Raw genomic sequence first — 27,192 nt, 5'->3', positions numbered from 1 at the left:
TTGTAATAATATTTAACTCTTTCAAGGGACTTTTCTATCTGTGTGTCTCAAGAAGCTTCATTGAAGTACCTTCCACTTTTTGATGGAGGAAATGTCCAAAGTCGGTAGTTTATTCACAGTCATGGGACAAGCCAGGCACAAAACGCTCTCCTGCCCCAATACTTATAAAGGCACCACTACCCTCTGCTCTCACACATAGCCACCCACAGACCATTCCCTGTGTTGTAGAGGGTAGGAGACACTGCTTTTCAGGGACAGCAACAGCAGATTCCTGCTCTGTGGTTTGCAAAGTGCTCTGCAACCTCATGGCTCTCTATAGACACTTCAGAGTAAATATATTCATATTTAAGGACAGTACAATGTGCAAATTGGTTTTGCTCACTGCTGGCTCAGACCTGAGACTCTGCACACACACACACACACACACACACCTGCTCCAACTCATCTTGGTATCAACAAACTCCAGGCAGCACAAGGTGTGCTGGAGAATCCCTCCCCGCAGTGACCCCCAGCAAGAAATGGTGGTGATGGTCAGGAAAGGGCTGGTCCAACCTCCCAGTTTGTCCAGTAGGTTTGCAATTTGCAGAATACGGCGTGTCTAAATGTATTTCAGCTTCACAGCAAGGTGGATTCTCCATAGGACTGGTCTTTGGAGACACCAAGCAGCCACAGTCGCAGCAGGAGTCACTGCAGCCTGAAAGCACTCAGAATCCTTACTAGGAGTAGCAATCCATTGCAAACAAGCCTTCCATTTTTAATGGCTAGGATGGAAACTGGAAGGTAGGGCTCTCTCCAGGGGTCTCTCCTGTTTCTAGTATGGCAAATATTTATTTTTCCACCAGGTTTTTGGTTACACAGCTGCCACGTTTTGAGGGCTTAGGGCAGCCTCATATTTCCAAGCCAGCAAAAAACCTGCACCAGTCAGACCTGGTGAATCCCTGATGATCAAAAGCACACAGTCTTATACTCCAGGCAATGTTGCAGCAAGCTCATGGCCCTCTCCTCCCCATCATTCAGACAGAGGACAGCATGTTTGGAACATTTCTGGGCTGAAGCGCTCCAGAAGCACTGAGCTGTTCTCCACTTTATCACAAAGCCATTCCTTATTAAAAAAAAAAAGCAACAAAAAACCAAACCCATGTGAAAACTGAAGCAAGAATTGAGCTGAGAGAAGAAAAATTAAGACTGAAGCACAGCTGGAGCGAGGCCGAACAAGAGAGTATCAGGCTTTAAAAACAATGGAGCCCTTCAGCTGAGCTGGTTCGAGATCATCGGTGAAGGTGAGGAGGAAATACATCACTTTGCGGATCTGGGCTAATTCTGCTATTCGTTCCCCAAATTCCTGGGCATCTGCCCCATTGCACTCTACCTCCTTGGCCCCTGGCTTCTTCCAGAAGATTCCTACTGGCTCCAGCAGCTGCCGGTTCATAAGGTGGGTGAGATCAGGAGTCCAGTGTTGGGAGGTGCCGGTCACTGTGACCTTTCCAGGTCTCTCCAGCTGGATGTCCCAGCGGAGGAAGCGCAATTTGTGCTGCTGGATGAAATCCACTCGGTAGATGTGTTCATTGGGACGCAGCAGCTTCTCACCATCCTGGGGCCTCATGTTTTTTTGTTGCAGGCTCTGGAATCGTAGCCTCATGCGCCGGGTGAGCTGTTCATCGCAGATGAAGGGCAGCTCAATCATCATTGCCTCAGCTGCCATCACCTTGGCTACTCCTCTGCTACGTTCTCAGTAATGTGTGGTTCTCAAACAGGACACACAGGCGGAAAAATCTGACAAGCTCCTGGAGCTGGTGCCTCCTCTCCACGGTCTCAGCAGTGCCAGGCAACCTGGGCCAGTGACGCAAAATACCCTCCGGTTCTTCCTCTGGGTGCCCTTCTGACTTGTTTGCAGATTCTAACTGATGGTGCTGCTGTGCTGTGCTGCATAATCTATAGGGAATGGATGTCTGATGTCAGCCTCCCTGGCAACCTCCCTGACAACCATGGCTCCTTATCCCAAAACAAAGGTGTGCAGCCAGGGATGCCACCTTGACAGGTCTGGGTGGCAGTAGCTTTCTCTGAGCATAGGTTCATGGTATAATTCAGGTTGGAAGAGACTGTGGAGGGGTCTGGTCCAACCTGCAGCTCAAAACAGGACTTTCTTCAGGTAAGTCGCTTGGGGCTTTGTCCAGTCCCTCTTTGAGTATCTCCATGGACAGAGTTGCCACAGCCTCTCAGGGCCTCTCTTCCAGAATCCAGAATTCCAGACCATGCTCATGCTGAAGATAAGCTGCAGCTTGTGCTGTTGTCTTTTGTCCCCTGACTGTGCATCCCCAGCCAGAGTTTGGCTCCACCTTGTCCACACTCTCCTATCCAGGCTGGATGGGGCTCTGAGCAACCTGGTCTAGTGGAGGGTGTCACTGCCCATGGCAGGCGGGTTGGAACTAGATGATATTGAAGGTCCGTTCCAAGCCAAGCCTTTCTATGATCCTATGATTAAGTAGCTACACTTGGCAATAAGCCCCCCCTTCATCTTCCCTCCTCCTGGATGCACAAATCCACTTCCCTCTAGACCATTTTGGTGGCTTGCACGAGGCTGTGCCATCCAGAAAAGGACACAAGGGTCCTGAGGGACAAATTGACTATCAAATGAGTAGCAAACTAACATGACCCTTGTGTTCTTTTCTGGATGGTACAGCTGGCAGGAGTCAGGCTCCGCACTGCTCCTGCAGCAGCAGGTAGGCAGCAGCACCCCAGTGTTGTTCTGCCTGCCTGGCCTGGCACAAAGTTGGAGAGGGTGCTCACAAGTGGGTTTCCCCTTTGTGTGCCCAGGAAAGGGGAACTCAGGCACAGTCTGTGTCTTAATGCTTGTCTCTGTGGGCCAGGTAGAGAAGTGCGTCCAAGATACAAACAACCCAAACAACCTGTTTCCAAGCTCTGATGCTCTGAACCCACCTGAGTACCAGCAAGACCATCATGCTCAACCTGGAACCACACATTCCTCAGCAATTGCTGGGCATGCCTGGACACCATCCTGTGCAACCTGCTCTGGGTGAACCTGCTTTAGCAGGGCGGTTGGACTTCCCACAGACAACCTTTCTGTGATTCTGGGAAATCCAGAGCACAGTACTGTGCTGGTGGATGGGATACAGGGGGATAGTGGTGAATGCATTTCTCTTTGCAGGGTGCTAGGTAGCTCCAGGAGGCTGTGCATCCTGAAGAGAGATGTCATGCCAAGCCAAGTTCCCCTCTGCTAAGTGTCTCCATCAATGAATAAACCACAGACAGGTTTTGGGTGTGCCACAGAAAAGACATGACTCCTGCAAGCATGCTGTGGTATCTTTGGGGTATAGTGGCTGCTTTGGACTTGGAGAGCACAGGGTTTCAGCACAAAGCTTTAGACATGTTGTAGAGTCAAAGTCATTTGGGTTCTCTCTGTCCTATCTGTGATTCAGGTTGGCTTCTGCAACATGACTTATTTGCAGGGCAATTTGGGAACTCAAACAGGGTTAAATGAACTCCATGAAACAGTTTTTTCTATGATATTTTTACAAAAGGCTGTGCCAGTATTTGAACTGTCACACTTGACTCATGAACACCCACTATCACTCCAGGGACAATCACTTTGACTTCAAGAAGAAGTCCCAAAAAAGACTACCAGAAGCTGGCCTTGGCCAGACAAGCCACAGACAACAGGGACCCAAGGTGGGTCATTTTCCTAGGAATTGTCCTTCAATCACCATTCTGCTGTTACTCCTGAAGACCTTGAGGATAGAGTCCAGAAAACTAAGAGCTACACAGCCCCATCTGAAAGGACAAATGACCCTTCTGGTTGTTCTCTGAGCTCTTGCCTCACTTGTTTACTCGCTTGTTAAAACACCCTTAGCAAAAGCTGTTGATCCTTGGGTTTTAAAAGTTAAAAACGCCTTCAGTTAACTCTGGAGACCTTATTGAGCTGAGCTACATGTAACAATGTCATATGGATCTTGCTTGGACGGATCTGTGTCTTTTACCCCCATATGTGGTAGCAGCAGAGGAAGCAATAACCTTGTACATGGTGATGAACACACTGCAGTGGGGGTTCAGCTTCCAGGCACCATGTGATGTTCCTTCTTGGTCTTGATGACGTGCAAGATCAGCCTTCAGGGAGAAACAATAACTAACCACAGGTTGTAAAAGACCTACACAAAACGGACTTCAGGAGGTCAGTGTCCTCAGAGCCATCTGCTTGTGGTGCCCCAGCCAAGACTGCCTGGCACTCTGGAAGCCACTAAGGGGGAAGAAGACCAGATTGGGTGATGGAAATGCAGGGGTGTCTGAAGCACTTGGCTTCAAAGCCTGGCCCCTGTCCTTTGTTTGTTGAGCAGTACCAATGCAACCTGTGGGAACACAGGTAAAGATCCAGACAAACCTTTAGGACAAAGTGCTGCTGGAAATTATTTAAATCCCCTCATTTTAAGGTCTTAATTTCTTTTCATAAGAGCTAGACACCTCTGAAGGTTCAAAGAAAGGGTGTCATGGAGCCAGATCACACCTAAAGACATGTAGGGTCAGCTAGGATGCAGGAATTTAGAAAACAGCTCTAAATTAAATTCCAGTACCCCATTGCTACTCAGTGACTCACACCACACAGACATAATAGGAAACAGGGACATGGAGAGAGCAAGGCCATGAATGAAGACATTTTGATGTTCAGGAACAGAATCACAATTGCATGTGCAACCATATCAAGGACCAAGGGGCCCATTATTTCTGTCTCCAAGATCTCCATTTAGTAAGAAATTCTTTACTGTGAGGGTGGTGAGACCCAGGTTGCCCAGAGAAATTGTGAATGCTCCATCCCTGGGAAGTGTTCAAAGCCAGGTTGGACAGGACTTTGAGCAACCTGATCTAATGGAAGGTGTCCCTGCCTACAGCAGGGAGGTTGGAACTAAATGGTTATTAAGGTCTCTTCCAATCCATATAATTCTATGATTCTATAAAACAAACTTTTATGAAAGAAAAGAGGAGACAGGTAAAAAAGAGCCTCTGAGAGTTAAGGACATGGAAAATGAGAAGTCACAAACACCCGCAGCCAAACTGCCCTGGGAGGAAAAGCAATGCCATTGGCAAACTAAAATAATGAGATGTCCAAAGGGACCCCACAACTGTATGGCTGGCATTTCCCAGGGTAGAGCTGGAAGTGAATGGTGAGGAGGGAGGACAACTTGCCTGGTCACCCTTGGGAGATGTCGATGCCAAGGAACAAGCTAAACAACCCTGCGCACCACCCCTCTAATGACAGCCCCAACAGTCACCACAATCACCACAGCCACCATGTGAGGAAGCCTTATGGGTTATCCAGAAGCCAAAACAGCTATCCTGTTCCTGCATGAAGAAAAACCTAGACTTTAACAGAAAATGGGGATGCTGCAAGAAATTCCTGAGCCTGGAATCCATGATCATCACAGGAAGCAGAGACTGGAAGTACCACAGCACACAGAGCAGATGCAAAGGTGTGGGGTGGAAGGAACTCTCTCAGATCTGTGGCAGTAGGAGGCTGTGGGTGAAGCAGGTGGTGCTGTCTGCACACACTGGCTGCCTTTTGCAGTAAAATCTAGGAAAAGGTGCTTGGGACTTCCTGGTTTCTTGCCCTACAATGAAGCACACCTGTACCAGAGTGTGAAGTCCCCTTGCCTTGGCTTTAACAGGGCTGACATCTTCTGTAGCTGAGGACATGGTGGAGATGAGCACAGACCTTCCAAGGATGTGGCACTGAACATCTCTTTCCTCCAATACCTCCCTGGTTGCTCCCCAGGTCTGCAGCCCCTCACTCTGGTGCAGCTCCTTGGTGGTTTTCTGGCCCACAATACATTCCCATTGGATCCCATACGTGAAAGAACACTTACCTTCTGCCACAGAGACTCCCGAGATGCCAGGGAGGAGCAGGCAGCCACGAACCAGCAGTTCCCAACCTGGCCCTGGTGTAAGTCATGGGAGCTGATCCCGTCCACAAAGAGATGTGGATCATTGCATATTTCCTGTAGGACAGAAGAAAAACAGACACACTAGCTAAGTGAGCAGACAGGGGAATCAGGAGCAGGGTTTCTTGTCAAAGGAAAATCACCCCCTCTCTTCCTCAGACTCTACGTAAACATGACCTGCAGATTTCTACTGGCTTTGTTCATCATGCTGGTGGTAGAAGGACACTAATCTGCCTTCTGCTGTCACCAGGACATGGGCAGTATCACTGCTCAAGGGACATCAGACCTACTTCCCATTCTGTATCAGTATCAGCACAGCTTTAATTATCCCTGGTGATAATGGGACACTTTCACTCCATTTCAGCCCTATGCCACATCCCCTCTTCTAAGTCACCTCTTTCAGATCTCTCTACTCCGTGACTGCTTTATAAGCTTCTCCCTCTCTTATTTTGCTGTGCAGAGCATGAGAGCATGACCCAAAAACACTGCCTCCAATACTGAAACCTGTGGATCCATCCAAAAATAAAACCCTGCAGGAACAGGGCGGAGACAGGCATTTAATGATGAATTGCAGTGCCTAAATCAGACAGTTCCCCTAGGAAAGCTCAACTCAGATTGAGGTCTCAGCCATGGCTGCAAAAAGACTAGTGTCCTTACCCAGGAGGTCTGTCCTTCCAGATCCTAGCACAGCAGATGAAAAAAATTTGGTGCCAAAAGCTTTGCAGCTGGGCCAGGAGGATAAAATGCTCATTCTGCCACCAAAACCAGGATGGTGGATTGTGCACATGCACCATGAATGGAAAAACTTGGGTAGGAGGCAGCTAGGAGGTGAGCTCATGCCTCCAAGCACTCAGGTACTAAGCACATCAGCTTTCCTCTGCCCAGCTCCTGCCAGGCTGCCCTCCCTGCTTCGCACTGCCTCTTAGAGCCTGGCCAAGAAAGCACTTAAATAACAGAGGGTGTTAAGCAAGCTTCAGGTGACACACTACTCTTTTTTTAAAATATATTTTCTCCTGATCAGTCCTGCTTGGAAGGTCATGTCCAGCTGGAGGCTGAGAGCAGATGGGACAGACAAAGAGCTGAAAGAATCTTTTCCCCTCTGTTACTGTGTTTAATTTGAAGAGGAAAAAGGAAAAGCAGATTATCTTTCTTCCCCCATATCTCCCAGTTTTTTAGGCTGGTTGCACCCAGAAAAGTATGTTCCCCCACAGACTTTGTATGTGAGGTCTTTTATTGCCTCTGCCCATAGAATCATAGAATGGTTTGGGTTGGAAGGAATCTTAAAGATCATCTAGTTCCAGTCCCTCTACTGTGGGCAGAGACACCTTCCACTAGATCAGGTTGCCCAGGGCCCCATCACAGGGAGGAAGAGGAATCATAAGCACCTCTGGCTATTCTCACCTAGCTCAGCCAGCACTGTACACCTCAAAAATCACCCAAGGTCCATCCAGAAACAAACTGAGCAGGGTCAAACCCAAGGGAGAGGTCTAATCCCCTAATGTTGTCATTGCAGGAGGTTGGGATAAGCGCTAGGGGGAGACAAGCTGCCACCATCAAAGGCAGGAACCACCTGAGCTTCTCGGCATCACTGAGCGCAGACAGGGGTGGAACAGAAGCAGTGGGGTTTAGCTTCTGTTTCATACCACCGGGGAAGCACCCAGCAGCTGGGAATGTGTCTGTCCTGCCTGTTAGTGATGGGGATGTGTGCAAGGTCAGCTCTTTGCTGACCTGCTCTGGGGTGCAGAGGAACCATGTTTGCCTCATTTGAGGAATGCACCTGCCTCTTCTGCCCCTGGGTGAATCTGCAGATTACAATAAAGGAGTCACTTGGTATTACACAGACAGGCAAGAACATGAAAGCATAAGAAACATTGAACAGTTTGGGTTGGAAGGGACCTTTAAAAGGCCATCTAGTCCAACCCCCTGCAATGAGTGGGAACATCAACTGGATCAGGTTGCTCAGAGCCCTATCCAACTTGACCTTGAATGTTTCTTTGGGATGGGCTACTGACCACCTCTCTGGGCAACTAGTACCACTGTTTTGCTACTCTCACTGTGAAAACCTTCTTCCTTATATTTAGTCTAAATCAACTCTCCTTCAGTTTAAAACCATTGCTCCTTGTCCTTTTGCAACAGACACTGATAAAAAGTTTGTCCTCATCTTTCTTATAAGCCCCCTTTAAGTGCTGAAAGGCTGCAGTAAGGTCTACCCTGAAAGGCAGAGAAGGGCTGCCACGCTTACCTGCAGAAGGACCACACAGCACACTCAAGACCTAGGACCGAGCTTGGTCCCAGTGGACTCCCAGTGATCCTAAGCACAGAATCACCAAATCAACGCAGTTATAAGGAACATCTGGATATCATCCAGTCCACCTCCCTCTATTCAAAGCAGGGTTGCCCAGGACAGCAGGTTGTACAGCAGGTTGCCCAGGACTGTGTTCAGTCAGGCTTTGAGTATCTCCAGGAATGGCGACTTTACAACTTCTCTTCTCCAGAGTGAAGATTCATAGAGCCAGTAAGCTTGGGAAAGACCCCTAAGATCATGGAATCCAACCATTAACCCAGCACTGCCAAATCTACCACTAAACCATGTCTCTGAGCACCATGTCTATACTTTTTTTGAACACTTCTAGGTATGTGATTCCACAGCTTCCATGAGCAGCCTATTTCAATGCTTGACCATCCTTTCAGTGAAGAAACTTTTCTTAATATCTGGTCCTTGCACAGGGGAAGGCAGCACTGCCTCCTTGTTCTAAGGCTGCAGAGCTGATTCCATCAGGGTAAGTCTCATCTGTGGGTCAGTCTCCCCAGCAAAACCTCCTGAGAAGGTTTGCCATATTCCTTAGACTGGAGCTTCCCAGTATTAAATTACTTGGATTCTTCAGACCCCACTGAAGCTACTAGGCTTCCACTCACACATTTTGGCCCTGGTCTAGACTGAGTGGCCCTCAATCCCCAGGGATGACACTCCCTGTGTGCTCTGCCTGTACTGAGGTGAGAGCAAAGGACCAAGGCACTGCTTCAGCAAGGCTGCAATTCTCCCTGGATTGCACGGAGCACAGTGGGGTGCTGGTGTGTGATGTAAAGCCCGCTCAGAGCCATGGAGCACCATGCCCACATGCAGAGGTGGGTGATGAAGATGAGATCAGTGAGAACTAGGTCAAAAAGCCAAGAGAAACTTTGGAACATTTAGTGTTTCTTTCCAAGGAGCTTGTTCTGCAGCCCGATGGAATTGCAGGGCCTGGGGTTTGTACGTGCAAAGGGAGGAGAGAAGCAGAGATGCTCTGATCAGAGAAGGTCATGACCATGGCTTCCTCCCCTCCTCCCATGCAACAGACAGAAACCAGGTGAGCAATAACATTTACCCAGGTGGGCACTTGTCCAAAAAACAAACCTCACATCATCCTCCCAGCACCACGACCCTGAGAGAAGAGGGCGGCACACCAACGTGCGCACCCACGCACACCCTGGGGGCCTTTTGGGTTCGAGCATCAGCCACCACAGACCCAGCTCAAACTGCCTCGTTGCACTTGAGGCTTCACCAAACAGTGAGTCCGTTCCATTCCTTCATCTCATTACAGCCAGATTCTGTGTCCTGGCTGCTCCCAGTCTGGACGCAGATGGAGAACAGCACGGAACAGTGCAGGGAAAGCCAAAAAGCTATGGCTGCAGGGAGGCTATGACTTTGATGTGTTGCTCTTAACTCTGCCTTGGCCAAGAGAGTCATTCATGTCTCTTTACCCTCCAGGAGAACCTGTCTTAGAGAATCCCAAGAATAATAGAATCGTTTAGGTTGAAAAGACCTCTAAGATCGTCAAGTTCAACCATTAACCCAGCACTTCCGTGTTCACCACTAGACTATGCCCCCAAGTGCCATATCCACATGTTTTTTGAATGTTTCCAGGGATGGTTACTCCTAAGCACCATCAGAGATGATATGCCCTCCCTAAAAGTGCCTGCTGAAATGGCCACTGTGCTCCAGGCAGCAAAATACAACTTAGAGAAAGCCTGTGGGGATGGTTCTACGGAAACATACAGCCTGACAACACAGGGAGGGCCAAAATAGTGATCCAAATATCTGATGATTCATATCCTTCCTTCTGCAAGGGATGTGGGACAGAGGTGGAAATCAGGGCTGGGAGAGGACTTTGAGGTCCCTGTCGATGAGAGGCTGATTGCAGAGGTCTGGCTTATGGGAGCTCAGATCAGGCCAGTCTATTCCCTCCAGGTTCAGGTTATTGAAGTCCATTAAGGGGAAAAAAGACCCAATCAGTGCAATTATCTTGCACTTGCTGGTGTAATTTTGCTTCCCACCAAAAAGCACGTGGGATTTCCCTTTGCTCTCCCCAATGCACAAAATTTTCTTGCAAATGCATTTAAACCAGAAAATATCTTTCTTGTCTTCTCCAGCTAGACCAATTCCACACAGAGTAGTAAGGACAAAATCACCCTCTAATTGGCATTATAATTGGTGACTGTCTTATCATAAATGTTTCCAGTTCAGGTTTCTGAGATTTAGATTCACTGGGGATCTGGATCGCATCAAGCCAGCTGTGGGGAGAGAAAAAACTATGAGGGAGGAATAACCATGGGAGATACAACATCTGCTGCATGCCAGGACCATTTTTTGCTAACAAGATTTTGCAAGGAGCAGACTAGTCTAATTGCATTGCAGAGCCTGGCTGTTTCAGAACAATGCCTTCACTCAGACTTGCAAAATCAGCAAAATAATCTATTAGCATGGCTGTGCTTCCTCCCTCCCAGGCAACGGGGAACTGAGAGGATCCTGTCTTAAATGCACTCACACAGACAAGACAGCAAGAGACACCCAAGCATGGCGAGTAACGATGACACAGCTGACACAAAGGTCCCCATGCTGCCCTGCTGCAGGTACCTGAACTGGGATGTTATTTTGCAAAAAGAGGAATTAAAAAAATTTGCACCAGGGTGACAGAGGGAAGGGAAATGGGGTGAGTCTCAAATACCAGGAGGTCTGTGTTTTCAGAGAGATTATTATAGAATCACAGAATCATGGAAGGGCTTGGGTTGAAAGGGACCTTAAAGATCATCTAGTTCTGACCCCCTCTGCCATGGGCAAGGAACCTTCTACTAGACCAGATTCCTCAGAGCCCCATCCAGCCTGGCCTTGAAAACTTCCAGGGATGCAGTAGCCACAACGTCTCTGGGTAACCTGTGACAGTGTCTTACCACCCTCACTGTAAAAAATGGTGTCCTTATATCTATTATGAATCCATCCTTTTTCAGCTTAAAACCATTATCACTTGTCCTGTTGCTACAGACTCTACTAAAAATTATATCTTTGGTAGCTCAGCTTCACACACGTGAAGGGGTAGGTTTGGTTGGGAATATCTACACCCTACAGAACTGTTTGTGGGGGTTTGTACTGCCTCAGTCAGGCATCCCTAATGCTAATCCACCCACAGTATCTCAGCGTACACACATTTGTATTGTTATCAGCTTCCATGCCGTGCACAGGGGGACACTCCACCCACAGCAAACAGGACTTGCTTGTAAAGGAAGGCATCAGAAAACCACACTCCCACGAACAACTTGATTCATCTTGTATACCACAGCATCATGCCGTGCCATTTATTTTGGCACCAGGAAGAGCAGGAATGGTGGCAAACAAGATCTAAAGGTCAATCTGCAGGATGTTGACAGGTCCCTCTGCAGTTTTATCTTCCGGGTATCCAAAGTACAAAGGTTACCGAAGAGGTCTCAGATAAAGCAGTGAGAAGTGGAAAGACACAAGGCGCTGAGAGAGCACTGCACTTCCCCATGAGCAGATGGAGGGGGATAGGAAGGAAACTGACACAAGTGCAGAGACCCCAGACCCACCATTCCTGTTCCTCCCATACACACTCTCCAGCAATGCACTCACCATTGCTCAGCCAGGACTTCTTCAGTCCCTGCCCAGCCAAGACTGATGCAGAGGCTAACAGAGCCTGGCTTTTAGCATCACCACACATCCGGACACAGCTCTCCCCCGACCACCTTTCCCACACTGAGTAGTTTTTATGTGTTGGGTTGCAGAGCCACTAAGAAAAAAATTACTCCCTGAATCCCAAAAGCCCTGAGATCTGCAGATCTCAGTGCCAAAGCAGGAAAGTCTTCACATGCCTCACTGACAAACTAGAGTGTGGGATGCTCAGAGCATTGAGATGATGTGCCAAAGGTTACCCCATCCAGAAGCAGAAGTAGTCCCTCTTGGTCTCAAGTCCCAGTGCAGCCTGGTCACCACATGAGCCATCCTTCCTTTAGAAATGATGTCACCTGGCTCCTTTTCATGTTGCATCCCCTGAGCCAGCCTGACCCTTACGAGTCACACAACTACAGACTTGAGAAGTGGAGAGGACATTGAGCAAATGCAGCTTTCAGAGATGGTTCCATGTGGATCTCCTTCCCTTAAATGCCATGTAGGCATGGGCTTTAGTGAGCTACACCAGAGAGGTAGAGGAGGAGAAAAAAAATAAGCTCCCATGGCTGTTTTAACTTTAACACCCTATGACAGATATACCTCTTTGATTCACCACAGTGTGGCTGGCCACCTTCTCCCAAGTCCCGCCACTCTCCATCATATCCCAGTCTTGAGCTCTCCTACAGATCTCTTTTGAACAGTGCTAATGACTTGCAGGGGGAAGAACGACCCTGGTTTGGCAGCATCGTGGGCTAAAAATACATCCATGCTCCAAAGCCTGTCCTCTCACCATGGCCTACTGTGCTCTCAGTTGCTGCAGTGCTTCTAGTTGTGGGGTTTAACATCAACCAGAGGAACTGCTTTGGCTTGAAACTATATGCACCGGGCCCCAAACTTGGAGGTTCAGTCATGTTAGTACAAGTGAGCAACCATGACCCACAGGGATGAGCCATGAGGATGTTCCCCATGTTGTACCACTTTTGAGCCATCAGTCCCCACCCTGAATGACATGCTGGTGGGTATGTGCTGGTGGAAAGGGAGGAACCTATTCAAGTAAGCCCTGCTGTGAGAAACCCCAGTATTTTGGAAGGAATGGTCCAAACCCACCCGTTCACCATAGAACTAATGTGAAATCCTGGAGCAAGCTTATGTGGCCATGAGCTCAGCTGCACCATATCTGCCTCCAAGCAATATAATTTAGCAGCTGAATACTACCCTGCCTGAATCCGAAATCCTGTGTCTCACTGAAAGATAATCTTCTAAAACAGGATTTAGGAATCTTAATTGTGCAGGACTATTTTGTTGGTTTTGTTTGTTTGTTTTTAATTATCATAAGAGTCAAGTTATTGATGGGAAAAGAAAGAAAATGAAGCTGCGAAGGAAAACTACCTCCACACTCCACTGTGCCACTCAGATCAAAACCTCCTAACTACTTTTCCATGGGGACACCTCCCACACCCCTTTGAGCCATACTGTCCCAGGATGAGGAACTACCCTTCGGTTTGTGATTGTGTCACATTCGGAGCACAGCAGCACCTCCCTCTAAGAACAGGACTTGACCCCACCACAATCTAAATTAATCCCTGACTATGCAATGATGATGAAGAATGAGGTTATCATGAGTTTAAGCCATTTAAAGAAGTGCCTTCCAGCCCACGCCTATTCTAGTTATTCGTACACTGGGTGTAGCCTTACAAACAGAGAAACCTCTTTATGAGAAAACCATCCTCTAAAAATGTGGACTCATGATCTTCTGTTAACTGGGAGAAGGGACATTAATTCCTTTGTAACTCTGTCAGTAGCATTTGCAGCAGATCACAATCAATATTGAACCATCCATGATCACTCTCCATTAAGGTGGTTTGTTCACCCTTTTCGTTGTTGGAGGGGAATTGGGAGGAATGCTGAGCAGTGGTTTCTTCCCAAAGACCCAGAAATATTAATGATGTGGGATGCCTTGTTTTGTCTCTCTGTGAACATACAGACCACCCCCCGAGCTGCAGTTTCTTGCCTTGTTGGTCAACACAGCTCCCGCTGGCCCCAGCTATTCAGGCCCTTCACTAGGACACAGACACTGAGGTGCTGGAGTGTGCCCAGAGAAAGGCAACAGAGCTGGCGAATGGTCTGGAGCACAGGCCGGATGAGGAGCAGCTTGAGGGAGCTCAGGGTGTTCAGCCTGGAGAAAAGCAGGCTCAGGAGGACCTTACCACTCTCTACAACTACCTGCAAGGAGGTTGTACCCAGATGGGGGTTGGTCTCTTCTCCCAAGTAACAAGTGATAGGAAAAGAGGAAATCGCCTCAGGATGCACTGGGGGAGGTGTAGATTGACTATTATGAAAATTTTTTCCCCCAAAGGGTGCCCAGGGAAGTGGTGGAGTCCCCATCCCTGGAAGAATTCAAAAGACATGTAGATGGGGCACTTGGAGACATGGCTTAGGCGTGGACCTTGCAGTGTTAGGTTAATGGTCGGACTTGATGATCCTAGAGGACTTTTCCAACCTAAATGATTCTATGATTCTATCACCCAAATGGGACAGATGTTTCAGCTCACCCTTGCTGACCTGATTTCCTTTTGTGAGAATCCGAGCAAGCCACCACCAGCCTCAAGGAGTCGTGCTGGCTTCTCCCTGTCCCCCAGGGCCTGGTAACAGTGGCTGAAGCACCAATCTCCTCTGGGGCACCTGAGAATCCAGAGCCAAAAAGAGGGTGAAGCCAGAACTCTTGGCAAACTCCTGTGAGAGCACCATCCTGGGGTGCTTGTTTTGCCTGTACTTTCTATGACAAAGAACAGTCTGAAAGGAACACGTTGGTGGGTTTTCATAGGACATAAACATCCAGATGAGGATGTGAAGGGGTCAACAGATCACACAGCTTGGCCCTGTGCTGTGCAGGTTTGGTCCTGGCGAGCTCAACTACCAAGTGCCTGTGCTGGGTGCCAGGGCAGTGCCAACAACTCAAAGTTCTGTCCTTTCTCAAGGATGCTTTGCACTTCCCTCCACTTCTTCCAGTGCCCCAGTTCAAGACTGTCTTGTCCATAGGGGTGCTTGGGGCAGAGCAGGGAGCTGAGCCCTGTGTCCCTACAACTGCACATGGCAGCGGGACAGGATGCATGCTGGGGAGAGACGGCCATGAGCATGGGTAGTACAGTTGAGCAGGGCAGCACCATCCCGAGGAATTAATTCCCCCATCACACAGTGTTTGAGCACACACAGGTCTAAATGATTGCATTGGGTTAAGTACCTTCACTTAGGACAGAAATCCCACCTTACCATGCTTCCCTGCTCGGCATATTTCAGTCTGCCTCTTAAACAGGTTTGTAATCTTTGCAGAGCTTTTGGGGCAGTATTTGCACAGTCCCTGTTAAATTATATATATCAGAGGAGAAACAATGCCATTCTGCTCACTGCCAAATTGCGTTGGGGATTTTATTTAAAAAAGGGACGACTTAGAGAATTTTAATGTTCTGTACAAATAATTCAGATGGTGTCAAGTTGTTTGGCAGCAAGAGAAGGACAAGCCCTTGCCCTGGGGTGTTTGCAAAGACAGACGTTCGCTGCATTTATTCATCCACAGTCAACCCATTGATACTCCTGGACTGGACAGGAGTCCAGGCTGTGCTGAGCAAGCAAGAAGGAAAGGTGATGGAGAGAGGGGTGGCCCCTGTTTCTCTACAGGTGTAGGTATCCCTCTGCCCCAACCACATGTGCATTGCAGGGTTACTATAGAGAATAACAGAATCACAGAAAAAAATTGAGTTGGAAAGGACTTTTAAAGATCATCTAGTCCAACCACCCTGAAATGAGCAGGGACATCTTCAACAAGATACATTTAAAGAGATTGGAAATACAGAAGCAAGAGAGTATGCCCAAAGTTTCAAGGGGTGTATGTTGAAGCTAAGTAATTCAATCCCCCCCAAAAAATTGCAAATCCTAAGGTGGGGACTGGACTTTAGAGCAAGTGATCCATAGCCACAGTGGATTTTCCTCTCCTGGAAAAACAAAACTAGATCATGCTTAGAGGAAGCAAGTCAAGTTTAGTTCAATGGGGAGTTAATTCAAGGAAGTGCTGTGAACTCGTTACACAGAAATCAGACAATGCATGGTGAAGTGTTCCTTCTGGCTTCAGATTTGACAGACCAAGGAAATGGCTCCATTTCTGCTCCACAGGCAGGGTCAGTCTGGCTGTCATTCTCCCACCAGCACTTCCTTCTATTTGCTTTTTTCTTTAACCCCTTCTTGCAGAAGCTGGACTCGGCCCTCAGTTTTACTGCACTTCATGTTTTATTTTCCTTCTGCAAGAGGCAGTACCATGCCTGATGGAGTCTTTGCAAGAGCATGGGCAAAAGACACTTCCTCCAGCAGGACTGAGCTTGCCCTTAACACAGGCAAATCACCCCAAAACCCCATCCTCTCTCAGAGGCCAAAAATTAGAGCTCACAGGTGGTGCAGAAACTCCCAGCTCACACCAAGATTAAAAGCCTTGGCTGATCCAGAGTGTCAGTCGAGCTCTGGGGCTGCTAACATAAGGACATGGACTTGATGGAGCAAGTCCAGACCACAAAGATGATCAGAGGGCTGGAGCACCTTTGCTATGGAGACAGACTGAGAGAGCTGGGGTTGTTCAGCCTGGAGAAGAGAAGGCTCTGGAGAGACCTTAGAGCTCCTTCCAGTGCCTAGAGAAGATCCAAGAGAGATGGAGACGGACTTTGACAACGGTGTGGAGTGACAGGGCAAGGGGGAATGGCTTTAAAATGAAAGAGATCAGGTTTAGGTTTGATACTAGAAAGAAGCTCTTTCCTGCAAAGGTGGTGATGCACTGGCACAGGTTACCCAGAGAAGCTGTGGATGCCCCATCCCCAGGCCAGGTTTGATAGGGCTTTGAGTCTCCAGGAATACATTCAGTGCAGTAGCTTGGGGTGCAGCTGCAGTGCAAGGTACAGGTTGAGCTCTGGGCAGTTGGAGCCCCAGCTGGAGATAAGAGGTGAACAGCTGACTCTGAGCATAACAAAGGGCCCGGGGACCTGTGGCCCAGACAGATGACAGGGCAGGAGCCAAGGACTCCAGACTTTCAACCCTTTAGACTGTGAGGGTATAAAAACACAGGGTTTCCTTTGTTCAGGATACCTCCTTGGAGGCACCCACCTCGAGGCATTATTCTATTACTGCAACATGATTAAATTATTTTAAGGATCCAGATGTCTGAGATAGTCTCTGCTATGGGAAACCTGCGGTGGAGGCAGTAAGGAAACCTGGTCTGACTGTGTGAGTGTGGTGAACGTAGGGAGTCAAGCGGGGCACCCATTGGCTCATTGGAGCCACCCGCTAAGAAGGGATTTCAGTCCCAGCTCAGGGGTTTCAAGTGTGACTGACAGAGTGGCTGCTGGATAGTCAGACAGGAAAGTTTCCTTAACATTGAGTAACTGAGTCTAGTGGAAGGTGTCTCTGCCCACGGTAGGGAAGTTGGACCAAGGGAATCTTGAAAGCAAACCACTCTGTGATTCCATGATAACTAGCTCTGACTGTAGAATGTGCCCCTCCAGCACCCCAGAGCCCATTCTGGGAGGATTTGCACCATTCCCTCCCAAGGAGCTCAGAAAGCAGTGGATGGATCCTATGGGCTCCTTTCTGTAACACCCTCTGCTATTGTTCTGCTCTTCCTCATTACCAATACAGTAATTTCTTGACAATGACATGCAGTTGCACTTAGAAGCACACAATGAATCTAATCTGTGTTAGATTCTGTTTACTGTAGCTTTTGCTTTTAAGGCCATGCCCTTCTGATGCCAAGGACAGAGCAGACTGGCTGGCAATTTCTTATCAAAGGCTGCAATGAGCCACACTCAATGTTGGGCAACTTATCAACCCCTGTCCTCACTGGAACTAAGGGGAGAGTGTGTTTGCCTGGCACTGTGGGGCCATGGCCCTGGGAGGATCCACCAAGTCCTGTTGGAATGCAGCCAGGGGTCAGCAGCACATCTAATGAGAGTAGAGACCCTTTAAAATAAGAAAAATAATAACAAAAAATTTCTTGTTTATCTTGAGAGATGGGGGGGGGAGCCTACAAATGGCTTAAAAATGTAAAAACAAGGTCAATTCCAAGATTGCATTAAATGATGACCAAATCCCTTCCTGGCAAGGAGCAACCAGACTGGCAATCAGCTCCAGTTTTACTGAAAACAGCAGATAAACTAACAGGCGAGTGGTTTATAAATTCTTAAGCTGAGAAATGCAAAAGTCTGGAAGGATTTCAACTCCTTTGATGGACCACAGACAGATGAAAGTCTATTCAGAGGAGATGATCCCTCAGTCAATCCAGCAGCACAGAGGAGCCCCAGCATCAGTGCTAACCCCAAGCATTTTTTGGGCAGGACTAAAACTGAGACAGGCCAAGGCACTGCAAAAAGCTGAGCAAAGACATCCCTGGAGTGCAGAGGTTAGTATTTTAGTCTTTCTGCTGGAAAACCTCCAAATAGGACACCAGAAGGTTTTTGCACCCAATGACCATTGCCAGTTTAATTGCCTCCACGGTGAGCTTCAAGTGAGTTCTCAGAGCAAAGAACTGCAAGAACTTATCCTCTGTCTTCCCCATTATCTTTACTATTGTGTTTTTGCCAGCTTCCCAGCCCGTACTGTCCTCTGGGGAAAAGACCTTTTAATGCAGAAACTTGAGGGCAGGGAAGTGCTGCTCCTGCTTTTAGTGAATTAGTTCACTGACTCCTTTCCCCTTCCAGGAAATCCTCATGGGGATTGATTGTATAATCCTCATTCAGCAAGCAAAAAGAGCTAAGTGCTTAATAATGTAAAGAAAAGTAGAGCTAAGAGATACTCTCCCTTCCTGCAGCACCTCCTCCAAACACAACAGCATCTAATTGAGGATACAATGGACATAATGCATCCTGCATGATAGGACAAGGGGGAATGGTTTTAAGCTGAATTAGGACAGATTTAGATTAGATATTAGGAAGAAATTCTTTATTGTGAGGGTGGTGAGGCACTGGAACAGGCTGCACTAAGAAGCTGTGGCTGCCCCATCCCTTGAAGTGTTCAAGGCCAGATTAGATGGGGCTCTGAGCAACCTGGTCTAGTGGAAGATGTCCGTGCCCATGGCAGTGTGGGTTGGGACTAGAGGATATTTAAAATCCCTTCCAACCCAAACCATTCTGTGATTCTATAAATTAACAAAGCCCCTGTACACAAGTCAGGACAGATACATGCCAGGACAGCAGGGAAATGGCTATTAAAAAGTCCTATTTTCTTGGTTTCTAAAACAAGATTCCTCTTGTCTGTCCATAAAAAAGCCCCAGGGCTGTGACTGAGAACATCCCTCCTCAGTGTCACAGTAGGGCTGAAAATGCCATGGCCCTACTGCCCTAAGTCCTCCTGCTTCCCACAACCATCTCCAAAATACCTGGCCTGTCTGTCTCCCCCAAAACTCTGCTGACTCTAAGGCTTTCCCCTCCAAATGACATTGCCTTCATCCAGATAAAATAATATTACCCTTTAGCAAGAATGTACCTTTATGCTCTTTAATCAGTGACAACTTCCCTTGACAATTAATTCCTGCAGAGATAATCTGGTGCTTGCAAGCAAATATTGGAGACAGATAAAAATACTGAGAAACAGGTATGGAGGGCAAAATGCCTCCCCTGAAGATGGGAGGGTGTAGACTTCATCCAAGAGTTTCTCTGGTGGTTTCAATCAGCCAGGTTTGAACTCACAGTGCAGAGATTCAGCTCAGGTTCAACCATCACCACACCTCACCTTGAGCCACCCAGTCACTGTGACAACAGCCTGCCTGGAAACCCTCATGCTTTGTCACAGCTTCTCTTTACAGCACCTTGGCACAGCTTGATGCTGAGTTCCCACCTGGTCCCCTCCAAGCGTCTTTGGGATCTCATGTCACAACCACTCAGCATCTTAGGGATGACCATAAGGTGCTTCTGCAAGGTCCTGCAGCACACTGCTGTGGACAGGAATACACTCAGCACACAGCAGCCCACCCGCCTCCCAGAACACAGAGGAAAAAAATTTCTCCAGATTCAACCTTGCTCCCCAGGAAGAGCTAAAGGACAACAGCATGCAGCTCATGTGGTTCAACATCACACTTGTGCCTGAGGTAAGCCTCCCACCAGGCTTCAATTGCTTCCCACAGGTGTACATTGATGCCCAAATTTGTCCTGGCTGGTGACCAGTCCCAGCAGTAGGTCGTAGCTTGATGGGCTGAACCTAAACCAAGCGGCCCCCCTTGATGCAGAGAGAAAGCAAGCCCTGGATAAGGCCCAGGGGTACTAAAGACCCTAACTGAACTCTGTACCAATCTCATGGCAACACTGGAAGCATCCTGTATCCAAGGAGAGAGTTTGGGACAGTGATGATTAGAAGAGATTAACTCTTTTCCCACTGGGTAGATGAGTCTCTTCCACACCTTAGACCATCACTGTTTTTTCCACAGGGGATCAGCAGACACAGCAGGTGCTCCAGATCTCCCTTATTTCTGGCACCACTGTGCATCTCATCCAGCTCCATCTCCTTGTATCCATGCCACCCCTCTCTAATTACCCACCTTCCAAACACCCAGATCAGCTGACCCAATGTACAGACCAAACTTCCTGCTTCCAATGGTGCACTGCCAGCATTCCTGTCCTAAAAAGGGAGGGCAAAACTCTGAGCTTGAGGATCAGGTTGAGATTTCCACTGGGAGTGGTACTACTTGCCTGAATACAGATCTCCCTCTCCTTCACATAGCAGCAGGTAGAGCACGAGGGAAAGGAGTTTCAAGCAAGGTGTTGGGATTTGGGCTTAGTCCAAAAAGCTCTGTTTCATTTCTAATGCAATAGCTGAGTGCTGCTGCCAAAAGGAGCCGCTGATGCTGACTTAGTGAGCTCCAAAATCTGTTTTGGCTCAGCAACCAGAAGCCATTCTTGTTTTTAAGTGGATTCACTAAAACAAGGCTCTTCAGGACCCCCTTCCCAGCTCAGGCTGATGCTGTGGCTTCCTTCCCTCCAAAACACCCCAGTAATTAGCTTTCTGGCTTCTCTGTGTTGCATCACGAAGACGTCCAGCAAACAACCACCAAAGCCAAAACCTGATTAGAGGGCTCAAACAGCTGCTCCCTCTGCAAAGATCTGGCATCCAGAGCAGGGCAGGAGGCCAGAGAAAGCAGGGAGGGAGGGAGGACACCCCGCTGGAAAGAATAAGGCTGAGCCCATTCCAGGAAAGGCTGCAGTGCTGGATGCAGGAAGAAGTTGAAGCAAAACAGCCTGACCAGGGAAGGGATCAGAGCTGTTCCTCAGCCTCTTCTTTTCCCCTCTGCCCAGGAAAACCTCAAACAAAAGGAAGAGCACTGAAGAGATAGGGAGTTTTTTTGGTTTATTGGTTTTTTTTCCACCAAAGCAGCCTCAGGCTTTGGGAGTACATGGAGGAGCAGAAAGGATGAGGGAAGGATGGTTGGGAAGAAAGGGATGCATACACAAGGGATGGACTGTTTAGATCCATACTAGTACCACGTAAGTATATGGAAATGAGATCCTGCCTATGCCAAAGCACATTCCCAGCATCCCAGTGAGTTCACTACAGTTACTTTTCACATGGAAGCCTGAAAAATCATAGAATGGTTTGGGTTGGAAAGGATCTTAAAGATCATCTAGTTCCAATGTCCCTGCTGTAGGCAGGGACACCTTCCAGTAGACCAGGTTTCTCAAAGCCCCATCCAGCCTGGCCTTGAACACTTCCAGGGATGGGGCATCCATAACTTCTCTGGGCAAAACTTATCACCTATGTCTCACTTCTTTCCACAGATCACAAGTGACAACTTTTCCAAGAAAGCAAGTGGTTGTTTTTAATAGCTGACAGCTTTTATTTCCACTCTCCACCCACTCTTTTCTCACAGCAAAGCCAGAGACACGATGAGCTCTTATGTTTTAGCAGACAGTTTGTGCTGAAACTCTCCAAAACAAGCTATGGCCATGGCCTTGAGAGATAGAAGTGTGTACACACCATCCTCTCCCTGCAGACAGTCTCCCTGGGACTGGAGACTCCATTTCTGGGTCAGGAAATCCCCAAAACAGTGTGTGCCAAATGCAGGGAGTATCACTGCTTGTTTTTTTCTGAACAAGAATTTACTGTGATTGCCTAAGGGAAGATTTGCTGGTTGTAATAGAAAGCAGATGCTGTAGGGACTTAGTGTAGTTTAATAACTGCATTGTGCCCTTAGCACACAAGCAGAACAGTTGATTTATACTTCATGGACATTTTGGACCCTACTGAATCCTGCATTAAATTGGAAAAGCTGATGGTGCTTCCCAGCTTTCTTGCAGACAGAAAATTGGTGAGATATCAAGATTCCTGATACCCAGAGGTACTACTTTTGCTTTCCTGCAGAAGATGCTGGGACTTTTTTCTGGGCTCTCTGCCTTAGAGAACCAGTATGAATTCAGGTACAATAGGGTCCAGCAACTAAAAATGTCACTTTGCATTGTCTGGCTGGCAGAAAGCAGTTCTCCTGTGAAATTCAGTTACTTTTGCTGAGATGAAAAGCTGAGAGAAAGAACCTGGAGAAACGCTTTAGAGAAAGACGCTTCTGGGAAACTTCAGCAGTAAACAGAGCAGGTGTGAACTCAATTTATTTTTTTTTTTAATGGTGATTTTGTGGTCAAGACAGCTGGGCAGGTCTGATCAAACAATCCTACCAAAGAGCATCATCAGTGAGTCTGCTACTGCTCAGCATGTATGCCTTCTGGTGCCAAAATCGCTGGGCAAGTTCCCTTTGTCTGGTGCAGAGGCAGCAAAACAGGGATCACCTACATGGCTAGTTATGCACACAGGACCTTGCTGGCATGTGGGACCCACTTCCAGCCTCTGTTCCCACTGCAAGCCCATGCCAGAAAGAGCCTCTGCTCAACCATCCTCTGCTGATTGCTTTAACTTTAAGGGTCCTTTCCTACCCAAACTGTTCTACGATGCTATGAAACTGCAGAGCTGGGTGGTTGCAAGATGCTTGAATTCATTCCGTGCTTCAGCAGGGATGGGTTTGGACTAGGTGAGCACGACACCTTACAGGTGAAGAACATAAGGTCCAGAAAGCTTTCTTGGAAAGACCTCATGCTCTACAGAGCAAGGCAGCAAAGGATGATACCTGACTGAAGACCAAGAGCTACAAGTGAGATGAAAGCCAGAAAAGCAGATAAAGAAAAGCTCTGAGATGCTCAGCAGAAGACAAGCAAAGTTTGACTCTCTACAACTGGATCCAACCATCTGTCATTACACATAGGAGTGAATTAATGTATGTGTCCCTGAATGTAAACCAATTCATGTCACAAATACATCCTTACCTTTTAGTCCCAGAGAAAATTATTTAGAAATTCTCAGGCATCACCTGTCTGCTGTGTAAATGGGATGTGGAAGGCATGTTCATGCCCCTCACAGTCAGAGCAAAACATGGTGGGCCCTGACTTCAGAAGGCAGCTGTGCACAGAGCATCTTTCTCCTGCAGCAGACAAGGGAATAAACTAAAACACACACAGGGCTTTCCACAAAATCTGTGACCAGGCAGAGCTGGTGCGGAAGAGCCAAAGGCAGAGCAGAGGGAAGTGAGATCTCCTTCCACAAGGAGCCCAGTGGGATGCTGGGGGGCTCAGCCCCTCTGGCCACATAGAAAGAGTCAGTTCAGCTCCATCCCTCCCTTCACACAAAGCCTTTCTGTTCACACCCCCCCAAGACTGCCCTGGCTCAGACAGATACAGCTCTGTCTTGCTGAAGGCCAGCTGATTTTCCAGGCTGTCAGCGGGGGCGAAGATGATGACGGCAGCTCAGGCAACCCTACAATGCTGAAATGCCACCAAGCTGTGTGTGGAACAGCACGGGCTGGGCAGAGAGGGCTGCTTCTCCCCACAGGCAAGGAAGGAAACCCAGATGTGTTAGATGCTGGGCTACTGCCACTCCCCAACCAGTTATTGTTGCTCCCTGTGATTCCTTGTACTTCATGGCAGTCAGAGCACTGGTCTCATCGTCAGCCCCAAGGAGAATGCCATACCAGGACATACAAATTCCCCACAGTGCCCTTAAGTCCTGATGTGCATCCTTTGGGCAGGCACTGAGGACAGCAGAAAAGGGACTGGCAATGTTAGCCCCAGCCTCCCACAACCTGCCTCCATGACAGATACAGCAGCATGGAGGAGATGCAGAGTGCTTTTTCCAGAGGATGTGGGTTTTGAACGTGAGTGGAAGGATGGGTATGACCACCCACTTCCCCAAAGACCCCCAAACCACCTCATCTACCCAAAGCTTATCTTCTTTTGTCTTTCCAAATGGACCACCAAGAGTATTCTAATGGAAGGTATCCCTGCCCATGGCAGGAGGGTTTGAACTAGATGATTTTTAAGATACCTTTCAACACAAATCATTCTGTGATTCAGAGATAACACTTTGTCTTGCTGGACCCACCAGCCTTCACAGGAGTACCCAATACCAACCTGGCTGCAAACTATCTCTCTGGTTTATGCATGTGGCAACTGAGTCACTGAGAAGCCTCCCTTGCTCTTCAACCTCACTGTGGGCAGAAAAGCCTGGACCTGAGTTCAGCAGGTCTCTCTGGCACCCCAGAGGCTCACAATATCAGGTCTGGGCAAACAAACCCAGCTGGGGAGAAATGTTGACTGGGGCTTGATGCCTTGGCGAAGGATGCACGGTGCACTTTTAGGAATGCCTGAGAGCAGAGGTGGTAGAAAGCAGCGTTGAAGGGCAAGGGGATGGATGCACTTACTTTTGGTCGCTTCCACTGGATGCCCTGAATCCTTGACTTGTAGAAGAGCGAGTCGTCATTGGCAGGGAAGAGTGGGTCCTCAAAGAGCTGCTTCCGCCGCTGACACTCCTTCTTCAGGGAGGCGTAGCGCTGGTTCTCGTATGGCTTCACCGAGGAAAACATTCTTCCCCACTAGCTCTGGAGGACAGGCAGAGCGGGAATGAGATGGGGAGGGTCTGACCAGGAACACTCTGTCCTTTTCTGAAGCATCTGAGTGGCAGGACCAAGACACTGTGGGTGAAGACAGCCACCTCTAAGCCCAAGTGTACCTTACTGACACCCTGGACATGGGACTACCATTTCTCACAGAATCACAGAGTATTCTGAGTTGGAAGGGACCCACATGGATCATCAAGTCCACCTCTTAACAGAATGGCCCATATAGGGATCAAAGCCATGACCTTGATATTTAATCACCACTATGTTCTAACTAACTGAGTTAACGTCCCCCAAGTTGGCCAAATACCACCAACACAGGCATAGTAGTAGATGTTAACTGGTGTCCTTCTTCTTGGTGAATTTGTAACTCTTTCGGGAAAAACACAGCTCTCAGAGGCCAAGGAGGAAAAGACACCCCCTGTAAGATGGGTGTGCACAGGTTTATGGGGGCTGAGCCCTACCCGGAGCTCCCCCACCACGCAGCCTCGAATCACAGACGTGTGTTCCATAATTTTGTCAGAGACACAAATTTCTCAGCAGACTTTATCAGATCTGATTTTAATTAAAAAAAGGCCTCCTAGCAGAGCACCACGTGTTTCTGGATTAATTATTCTTTCTTGACAAGTGCCTTGCTTCCAGGGCAGAGACACGAATTTAGCAATCCACATGACAGCAGGAAACCACTGCCCAAATGTCCCCCCTCCATCGCTGCTCCACCACCTCTGCTCTTTGGGCACTAGGTATCAGCCCTCAGGTCCTCATCTCTCCACCCCGCAGTGCGAGTCACCTTGTCCCCATGGCAGGCACAAGGAAAAGGGGAGTTCTGCATTGTCCCTCTACTCATTTACAGACTGTTTCCAAAGCTCCTTCCCTAAACTTTCTCTGTATTTATAACAGCCATGTACAATCCTTACCTATCCCCAAAATGGGATGTTCTCTTTCAAATGTTGACCACTAGTGACCTTAGTCTAGAAACATCTAGTATGGTTTCCTAAAGAAATGGGAATTTATGTGCCACATAACCGTAGAATTACAGAATTGTTTAGGTTGGAAGAGACCTTTAAGGTACCTAGTCCACTTGTTAACCCAGCCCTGCCAAGTCCACCACTAAACCATGTCCCTAAGTGACATAATCCCAACTGTAGTCTCCAACATAGTAAAACTCAGGGTGCCCCATCCAGTGGGTGGATGCATCCAGCAAGCTGATCTCTCATTATTCCTAGTGAGACATATAAAAACCATATGCTTATTGTGGTATTATCACTTGTGGTGGGATAATGAAGTTGTGATAATGGTTAATTGGAAGCAGCTAATTTGTAAAGAGTCAAAATCCCAGGGATTATATAATCACATACAGTTGGGCATCAATTTAGGATGCCAGCATCCCTAAATTGATCCCTTGTTAATGAATCACTAGGATTAGCTGAAGAAAAGTAGGTATTTGAGAGCTAAACTAATGTTCATTCTGATCACAGGAGTGCTCCAAGAGCATCACCCACTCAGCCAGGCTTCTCTCCTCTGGGAGAGACAAAACCACATCACTTCTGCAAAGCTGAAGAGTAAAGCACAGGTTTTAATTGACAGCATTTATCAGCCTGATTACCAGCACAAGTGCTTATCACTCAGAGCTTAAGTGAACCCAAAATAATCCCCTTGTTTGCTGCTCCACAGGTCTCTGCTACTGAGGATCAGCTGCTAAAGCAGCTTGGGGGGTGCTTTGTGCCAGTCAGCCACCTTTCTCCAAATCACCCAGCACGTCCCAGCCTCAGGCCATGAGATGCAGCCACTGCAAATAACTGTAAAAAGGGGTAATTAAGTCTTTAATTAAAAATAATCTGAACTGCAAGAGAAGCACCACTGCACAGGATGGGCTGGGGCAACAGGTAGATGCATCTCCCAGGAGGAGATCATAGACACTGGATAGCCAACAAACCACCAAGAACATTTAATGATGATCCTCCAAGATTGTTGATTTGAGATTTATAGTTTATAATATCTTAGCTTGCAGGCCAGAGACAGGGAGAGCGGCTCTGTCTCCAGCACAAGTGCTCTCTTTGGAAACCAAGGCTAGGACCTGGCCTGCATAGGGCCAGTTACACAGGTATTAATTCACACAGGAGCCTCTGAAGGCAGCTCAGTGATGCACTGAGGTGCTGCGGTATAAAGGGTTTATAGTGATGCTCCTGGTATTTTCTCCTTGGCATCAGCACCAGATGCTTTTTAGCATCTCAGATGCTACAAAGAGACCCACATGCATCATCTGCCCTCAGAAAAGCCGTAAAAACAAATGGCCTGATATCAAAACCTGAATAACAAACTAGATTTACTCCTTGTAGAAAAGCTGACAGCCT

At 47.9% G+C, this 27,192-nt stretch overlaps 2 protein-coding genes across 2 annotated transcripts in view; both read right to left on the bottom strand.

Moving 5' to 3' along the window:
* CAPN5 (calpain 5) overlaps window positions 1-24,817 on the bottom strand; it is a 40,814-nt gene extending 15,997 nt beyond the window's left edge. Inside the window, exons 1-2 of the mRNA XM_008924919.3 lie at window positions 24,644-24,817; window positions 5,871-6,002 (exon numbers count right to left, since the gene is read on the bottom strand). Of these exons, the coding sequence (XP_008923167.1) occupies window positions 5,871-6,002; window positions 24,644-24,805 (294 nt within the window). The 5' untranslated portion in view covers window positions 24,806-24,817. The remainder of the gene's footprint in view (window positions 1-5,870; window positions 6,003-24,643) is intronic.
* Window positions 1,223-2,957, bottom strand: OMP (olfactory marker protein). Its single transcript, XM_008924917.4, is given in 3 exon segments — window positions 1,223-1,786; window positions 1,788-1,932; window positions 2,938-2,957. Coding segments are annotated over 3 exon segments (729 nt in total).
* Window positions 24,818-27,192: the final 2,375 nt, after the last annotated feature.

Source organism: Manacus vitellinus, unplaced genomic scaffold, assembly GCF_001715985.3.
Source record: "Manacus vitellinus isolate BGI_N305 unplaced genomic scaffold, ASM171598v3 scaffold_83_pilon, whole genome shotgun sequence".
Classification (NCBI taxonomy): Eukaryota; Metazoa; Chordata; class Aves; order Passeriformes; family Pipridae; genus Manacus; species Manacus vitellinus.
This window is presented reverse-complemented; position numbering and strand designations above follow the sequence as displayed.